Source organism: Herpailurus yagouaroundi, unplaced genomic scaffold, assembly GCF_014898765.1.
Source record: "Herpailurus yagouaroundi ecotype Mexico unplaced genomic scaffold, PumYag 200, whole genome shotgun sequence".
Lineage (NCBI taxonomy): Eukaryota > Metazoa > Chordata > Mammalia > Carnivora > Felidae > Herpailurus > Herpailurus yagouaroundi.
The window spans coordinates 315,017-323,276 of NW_024412431.1; the positions used below are offsets into that span (position 1 = coordinate 315,017).

Consider the following 8,260-nt stretch of genomic DNA (forward strand, 5'->3'; position numbering starts at 1 on the left):
TTCTCTGACTTGCTTACTTCGCATAATGCCCTCAAGTGTCATCCAAGCTGTGCAAACGGCAGGGGTTCCTTTTTTCTCATGGCTACATAACATTCATATCTCTATATAAAGCTTTCTTGTGAGCAGGTTTCCTTTCGTCTCCCAGATGTCCGCAAGGCTCCAGACAAGGTTTCTCAAAGTCCAGCCGGCCAACCAGGAGCATCAGAATTACTTGGAAGTTTCTTAGGAATGCAGATTCGGGGGGGGGGGGGGGGGGGGCGGGGGCTGGCCTGCTGAATCAGAATCTCTGGGCAGGATCAGAACTCTGTGTTTTAACAAGCCCGCCTGAAGATGCTCATACACATTGAAGCATGAGAACCGCTGATCCAAGAGAACTTCCTCACAACCCCAGACTCCCGGTCCATCCTTTCTGATGGTCAGGAGAAATTAAGAATTTGAGAATGTTTAAAAAAAAAAAAAAGGAGGGGAAGGGGGACAGGACGGGAGGATGGGGAGGGGAGGGGGCAGGAGGAGGAGAAGCAGAATTTCAAAATGCTGAACATCCAAATCACCTGATCTCCACTGGCTTCACATTAAGATCTCCTGGGAGCTTTAAACAATCACGGATGCTTGGTCCCCATCTGCAGAACTCTGATGCAGTCGGTCGGGGGCAGGGGGCAGCCAGAACACGGAGATTTTTTTTTTTTTTTTTTAATTCATCTGGCGATCCTAATTTGCAACCAAGTCTGTGAACTGGACGAAGGACTCGGCTGCAGGAAAGAAAAAGAAGCTGGTGGTCTTGGGCGCCCCCTGTTGGCAGGAAGCTATACAACTCGACCCCCTGCGACCGCAGACGCAGGTGGAAAGCCTCGCGGCCCACGCAGGTGTCAGATACGCCCGCGGCCCGGATCTGAAGCCGGGAGGGCGCAAAAAAAAAAAAAAAAAAAAGCTTTTTCAAGAGACATGCCCACCTTAATCCCTAATTCCCCTGCAGAGCTGTTCCTCAGATGTTTCCACCTCTTGGTTACTCACACGCACAAGACGTGTACTTTGTGTAACCGTCAGTAGCGCTTACGATGTACCAGCCACTGACCTAAACACTTCACAAATAATAACTCGTCCATGTACATCGCTGCCCTTGGAAGTCAGTACCATTATTACCTCCAACCTTATTACCTTCTTACCTTAAACCCCAGCAGCTGGCTCCAGATCGGTGGTCTTGACCACATCGTCGCCTTGTTGCCTCTCATCACGATGCTCGCTGTCCTGTCTGCCGTGGTAAGCAGGAATCTAGCGTCTATTATGTGGCAGACGCACTAGGGGAAACTGAGGCCAATGCGTTCCGGCCTCCATTTCTACTGTTTCACATGAATCTTAGACCTCACACTTTTCCAGGATACTTTTCGGTCACTGCAGTAGCTCAGAGATCTGGGTTCAAATCTTGCCCCTGCGCCATCCCAGCTGTGTGACTTTGGGCAAATTACTTCACCTTTCTGAGCCTTTATTCCCCCATCAGAAAACAATGAACCCAGCACCCTCAAGATGCAGTTACAATTGACCTGACCCCCATTCACTCAACACCCCTTTCACTCACCGTGATGATTCTTTAAGGGGGGGATGTTTATTTTTGTCTTCAATGGCTGTACCCTAAATTCACCAAAGTATGTTTTAAGGGCTCAAGGGTCCATCCTGCAGGTCTGTTGAGTGATGCGGAAAAACGGAAAGTACCTCCCCTTCTGCACACACCTGTATCACCATGGATACCAAAGGCTGGGCTCTGAACATGGGCTATTCAGTTCTTTATGTAACAGTCTGTCTGAACTAAACATGTCTTTCTAACATGCCGATGCTTACAACACTATTACAACCTCATACATTACGGTAGCTATAATTGAAAACCAAAAAGCAAAGAAAAAAAGAGACAAAAACAAGTGTTAAGGATGTGGAGAGATTGGCACCCCTACATTGCCAGTGGGAATGGAAAATGGTGCGGCCCCTATGGAAAATAATATCATGGTCTCTCAAAATATTCTGACACGTGCTTCAACATAGCAGAACTCTGAGGACATTGTGCTCTGTGAAATAAGCAAGTCATGGAAGGACAGATACAGTAGGTGTTCACTCATAGGAGGTCCCTAGAAGAGTCCCATCCACAGGGGCAGAAAGTAGGTGGTGGCAGCCCGGGGTGGGAGGGGGGCTGGGGAGTTGGCATTTAATGTGGACAGCGTTCATTTCTTGCACATACGTTATCCAGAAGGGGGTGCATTGGGGAAGAAGGAATTGTCTCAAATAAGGACAGCCGGCTCCAAAACGGATCAGGAGAGTTGCCTCAAAACCCACTTCTGGTGGTGCTAAGTATCATCTGTTAGTTAAAACAAATCAATTATGGGGCGCCTGGGTGGCGCAGTCGGTTAAGCGTCCGACTTCAGCCAGGTCACGATCTCCCGGTCCGTGAGTTTGAGCCCCGCGTCGGGCTCTGGGCTGATGGCTCAGAGCCTGGAGCCTGGTTCCGATTCTGTGTCTCCCTCTCTCTCTGCCCCTCCCCCGTTCATGCTCTGTCTCTCTCTGTCCCAAAAATAAATAAACGTTGAAAAAAAAATTTTTTAAATAAATAAAACAAATCAATTATGTGTGTGTGTGTGTGCATGTGTGTGTGTGTGCGCACGCGTGTGTGTGTGCGTGTAATGCTAGAAATTGCCAGCATAAGAGCCGAATAAGTCACAGGAAGATAGAAGTAAGAAGGCCTCATCTCCTAGTTGTGTCCAGGTTTAATCCTGGCCCAAGAGTGAGGTCGAGTTTTTAATTTTGTTTGTGGTCTGATCCGTGTTTTTGGAAATGTTCATTTGCTTAGCAATTTATTGAGGGTCTGGGTCCTTCCCCACCTCCAGCTCTATTGAGATGTAACTGACATATAACATTGCAGTGAGTTTAAGTTGTACAAGGCGCTGATTTGATACATCTGTACATTGTAAAATACTTACCATTAAAAATAGAATTACCTTATGATCCAGCAATCCCAATTCTGGGTATATACCCCGGAGAACTGAAAGCAGGGACTTAAAGAGATATTTGCACAACTAGGTTCAGAGCAGCATTAATCACAATAACTAAAACAGGGAAGCAATCCAAATGCATCAACAGATGACCAGATAAGCAAAATGGGGTGTATACACACAATGGAATATTATTCAGCCTTAAAAAAGGAAAGAAATGCCTGATTCTGCCCTGTCCCATTCATCTTACTGAGAGCTCCCTTTTTGGATCCCACAGAGACCCCTCCCACTGAGGGGAAGCAGAAGTCGCCCCTGGAGAGAAGACAGACACCTCTTCATCACCATCACCATGTGGTAGAGAGAGGGAAGGGAAATCAGGGCAGGCTTCCAAGGGGAGGTGGCATCTTGGTACGATTCGAAGAGGCAAATTCCCGGTCTACAGGAACAGGGCAAGGAAACTGTGCCAGGTGTAGAAAAGAGCAGAAGAATCAAAGAACAGTGTGGGGGTGTCTGTGCCTCTCCTTGCACCCCACCCCAGGCAGGCTTTTGTTTCCTTTAGGAAACCAGAAGGACAAACCAGCTAGCCAATCACCTTCTGATTAATATTCTAAGAGGTAATGTTTTATTTTTTTAATGTTTTATTTATTTTTGAGAGAGAGACAGAGACAGAGCATGAGTGGGGAGGGGCAGGGAGAGGAGGGGACACAGCATCCGAAGCAGCTCCAGGCTCCCAGCTTGTCAGCACAGCTCGCACCCACGCACCGAGAGATCATGACCTGAGCCGAAGCTGGATGCCTAACCCACCGAGCCACCCAGGCGCCCCATAAGGGTTGCTATTTCTAATTAAATTAATTTTAAGATGAAATTCTAAGGAAGCACCAAGAGAAGGATTCTTGGGTCTTCCTGGGCTCTGGATCAGGGAGCTGGTCTCTCCTTGGGCACCCTCTAGCCTGCTTCTCCAAACTTGCCGCTTTGGAGGGGCATCCAGAATAGAGGAGTATCCTGCAGCTTTCTGGGATAGGCTCATCCCCATCCCCTTCCCTTCCCCTGCATTGTGAAGTCTTTTGAAGGGGGCAGCCAGCAGGGTGATGATATGAGGGTGACAGGGTGATATGAGGGTGATGTCATAGACCACTGGTCCGTCCCCTCCCTCCGCATGTGCCTGCCCTGCTCGCGTCTCAGCCTTTTCTCCTCACACCCCTGCCCCCCCCCACCCCCACCCCCAGAGGAAAGCGGTCAGCCTTGCCAAGCAGCCCACCCAGCCACCTGCAGCCATGGACGCCAACCACTCCGGGTGCACGAAGCCCCAGCCCTCCCCAGAGGCCCCCAGGCCTGGCGCGAACCCCAGCTCAATCCTGGCGAACGAGACCCTGCGGCAGGAGCCCCCCAGCATGGTGGGCGACAGGTTGCCACCAAAGACCGGCGCGGTGGTCATCGACATGGGCACAGGCACCTGTAAGGTGGGCTTCGCGGGCCAGGCCCGGCCCGCCTACACCGTGGCCACCATCGTGGGCTGCCAGCCCAAGAAGCCGTCCTCCGCCCGGCAGGCGGCGCTGGAGACTTTCATCGGCGAGGCCGCCCGCAAGCGCCCGGAGCTGACGCTGGTGCAGCCGGTGCGTAACGGCATCGTGGTGGACTGGGACGCCGCCGAGCTCATCTGGCGCCACCTGCTGGAGCACGACCTCCGCGCGGCCCCTCGGGACCACCCGCTGCTGTTCTCCGACCCGCCCTTCAGCCCTAGCACCAACCGCGAGAAGCTGGTGGAGGTGGCCTTCGAGTCGCTGCGCTGCCCCGCCGCGTACGTGGCCTCGCAGGCCGTGCTGTCCGTCTACGCGCACGGGCGGGTCAGCGGGCTGGTGGTGGACGCCGGCCACGGCGTCACCTGCGCGGCGGCGGTTTTCCAGGGCTACAACCTGCCGCACGCCACCGAGCGCCTGGACCTGGCGGGCACCCACCTGACCGCCTTCCTGGCGGAGACGCTCCTCGGCCCGGGCCTGCCGCCGGGCCAGCACGACCTGGACACGGTCGAGGCCATCAAGCATCGCTACTGCTACGTGGCCCCCGACTTCCTCCAGGCGCAGGCGCGACCCGAGCGGGAGTGCCGCCAGACCCTGAGGCTGCCCGACGGGCGGACGCTCACGCTGGGCAAGGAGCTGTTCCAGTGCCCCGAGCTGCTGTTCAGCCCCCCGGAGATGCCGGGGCTGTCGCCCGCGGGCGTCCCCGCCATGGCCGGACGGAGCCTTCGCAAGGTGCCCCCGGAGGCGCGCGCGGACGTGGCCCAGAACGTGCTGCTCTGCGGGGGCTCCTCGCTCTTCCCGGGGTTCGAGGGCCGCTTCAGGGCGGAGCTTTCGCGCCGCCAGCCCCCGGAGGCCCACGTGGTGGTGGCGGCGCAGCCTACCAGAAACTTCTCGGTGTGGAGGGGGGGCTCTATCCTGGCCTCGCTGCGCGCCTTCCAGGCCTGCTGGGTCCTGCGGGAGCAGTACGAAGAGCAGGGACCGCACATCGTCTACCGCAAATGCTACTGACCCCCGGCGGCGCGGTGGGGGCGGGGGGCACTAAAGCTTCCAATACCCAGCCGGCTCTGTCCTGCCTTGACCCAGGGCCCAGCCCGGTCCACTCCCGGGCCCGCCCACCCTGGCTCACCTCGGGTTCTGACCCCACCAAGATCTGCCTCCCGGACATCCTGCTTCTTTCCTGCCCTAACTTACCTCCCATGATGCAACCCCAGAAGCACCCAGTTCGGACTCCCTGAAACCCGCCCCTCCACGATTAAGCCCCAACGCGCCACCTTTTGTCCTAACCCTGTCACACCCACCTCCCATGGTCCCTCCCCCATCCCAAGGCACTCTCAGGCTGGGACCCCTCACCAAGCCCACCCCCAAGACATCCCCAGATTCTCACCCCCAAATCTCACCCCCATGATCTGTTGCTTTTGATATAGACCTCCCCCCGCCAAGTTTCTCCTAGGCTCTAAGGCCCAGTCCACTCCCTACTATATCCCTCAAGGACCCCCAACCCATCTCCATAACCTGCTCCTCCCCAAGGGACCTGCACCAGGTGCTCCAGCACCCCCCCTCCCAGAACCCTCATGATGGAATAGAAGCACCCTCAGAATCTTGCCCCACTTCTAATCCCCCAAACACATCCCACCAAGACACCCCTAGTTCAAGCACCCCAAATCCACCCCTTCATTGGTTTCCCCCGTCTTATTATCCCAAGTTCTCCCATACCCTGGTATTCCGAGCATCCCCCCCACAAGTGCTGAAACTCCGCACCCACCACAAAGACCCATGTTCTCATCTTGAAGGGTCTCCCCTGCACCAAAGATACTCCGGTGTCCAAAGCCCTTTCCCCAAATTGTATCCTCCCCCATAACTCTGTCCTCACTGCATGATTTGTTCTCCCAGATTCCTTTCTTCTATCTCACACCCACCCCCCACCTGTGCCCCCCCAAAGAACACTATGTTCTGAACCCCCAGACCCCCCCCCCGCAGGCCCGCTGCTCTCAGCTCTGTGTCTCCCCCAGAAATACTCCCACATGGCCTGCCTTACAGCGCACCTCCTGACCCCACTCCTCAGCCCTTCACATCTTCTCAGGAAGGTTCCAGTCCCCAGGACCATCCCATGATCACCCTCACTGATGCCCTAGGCCCTCCCCTGTGTTCTGAGCCCCCCGACTTTCTCCCCAAAGACACTCTCCTAGGGTCACCCCATGATGAACCCCTAGGACATTCTACCCCAGGATTTTCAGACTCCCTAGAACCCCACCCCCTACATCCAGCCCGCCTCTACACCCCACCCCATTAGTTGAGACACCCAACAACCAGCGATATTCCTGAGGGCTGCCCAGCCCACCTGGGCTCCACCTGGACACTGGCTCCCTCCTGCCCCATACACAGGTCCCCAGGGGCCAAATGTCCTGAGCTGTCCCTCCACAGAGGCTGGGCATTCTCCCCAGAAGCCACCCTGGGTCCCCTCTCCTCCCTCCAACCTCATCCTTGGCCACGCTGAGTCCCTGCTGGAGGCAAGACGCTCTGCCTTCACACCATCCAGCACAGCCTAAACCTCAGGAACCCCAGCCTGCAGCCTGGGTGCGTCCTCCCAACTTGATCAACAAAATAAGTACAAGCTGTCAGAGCTTGTCTGTGTCCACGATGGGTCCTCTTCCAAGGAGACATTGATTCATCCATCCAATTAGTCAGTATCTACCGAGCCTCTCTGTCTCTGTCTCCCTGGGGCTATTTTTGGTTTTTATTTGCTCACTTAGATATCTCTCTCTCCCTCTCCTCCCTCCTTCTCTTTCCTCTCTCTTTCTCTCTCTTCCTCCCTCACTTGTTTCCTCCTTCCCCAATCTGGCTCACCTGCCAGCACTGTTCTTCTGCAGGAATTTTCACGAGTGGAACCTCATTTATTTATGGAGCACTGAGACCATCACCCCATCCCCACCTCCACATCTGCCATCAGACAATGGGGGTGATTGAGGGCCCTGGTTATCCCCACCGGCCCGGTCCCACTGTCTTGGGGACTAGGCAGGGGCTCCGGTCCCATTCGTGGCCAGTAGGGGGTCCTTAGCTGCGGGGACAGTCCCCCAGTCAGGCCAGGATCTCCAGATCACCTTCAGAGTTGGACCCCCTTGTCTCACCGCGTCACCAGGCGGGCGGCCTCAATCTGCAGAACGCGCAGGCCAGGGGGTCGCAGGGTCCTGAGGCGAAACTTCCCATTCTTCCCGCAAGGGGGCACCACCTCCAAGCTCAAGGCACTGCGAACAAGCATCACTTTGAGAGCCGCACAGACTGCAGCAAACTGGTCCTCCCAGACCTCAAGCGAGACCCACCCCGACAGCGATGTCAGGGCACTGCCAGTCACACACACACACACACACACACACACACACACAAGGAATGTGGCACAGGCTGGGTCCCGATGCTACAGGAAGTGAGGAGAAGCAGAAACCCCCACCACCCCTGGGCTGCTAAGTCAACTCTCATTTAGACCAGACTGAGGTCTCCCCAACTCCAAACCTCCCCTGATGCAGGAATTTTCTCTACAGCTCTCCTAACATGTGCCCCCACCTTGGCACACCCCCACGTGTAGGGAGCACCTCAAGTCTACTGTTAGGAAATTCACCTCCTCCCAGGAGTTGTGGGTAAACCTCTGCACTCCGCCTGCCATCTGCCCCCCCCCCACACACACACACCCATGCAGAGCCTGAGCCTCCTCACAGGCTGTGTGCATTCCTGTCCTAGGTCCTGGGAGATCAGAACAAGGAGCAGGGACTCTGTATCGTG

General features: G+C 55.4%; 1 protein-coding gene across 1 annotated transcript; it reads left to right on the forward strand.

Moving 5' to 3' along the window:
* Positions 1 to 4,156: 4,156 nt before the first annotated feature.
* ACTL9 (actin like 9) lies at positions 4,157 to 5,497 on the forward strand. Its single transcript, XM_040449651.1, has one exon. The coding sequence runs from the start codon at positions 4,247 to 4,249 to the stop codon at positions 5,495 to 5,497; it is 1,251 nt and encodes a 416-aa protein (XP_040305585.1). The 5' UTR covers positions 4,157 to 4,246.
* The last annotated feature ends 2,763 nt before the right edge of the window (positions 5,498 to 8,260 follow it).

What these genes read in the sequence shown, in the direction of transcription:
- ACTL9 (XM_040449651.1), top strand. Translation starts at nt 4,247, where the DNA reads ATGGACGCCAACCACTCCGGGTGCACGAAGCCCCAGCCCTCCCCAGAG.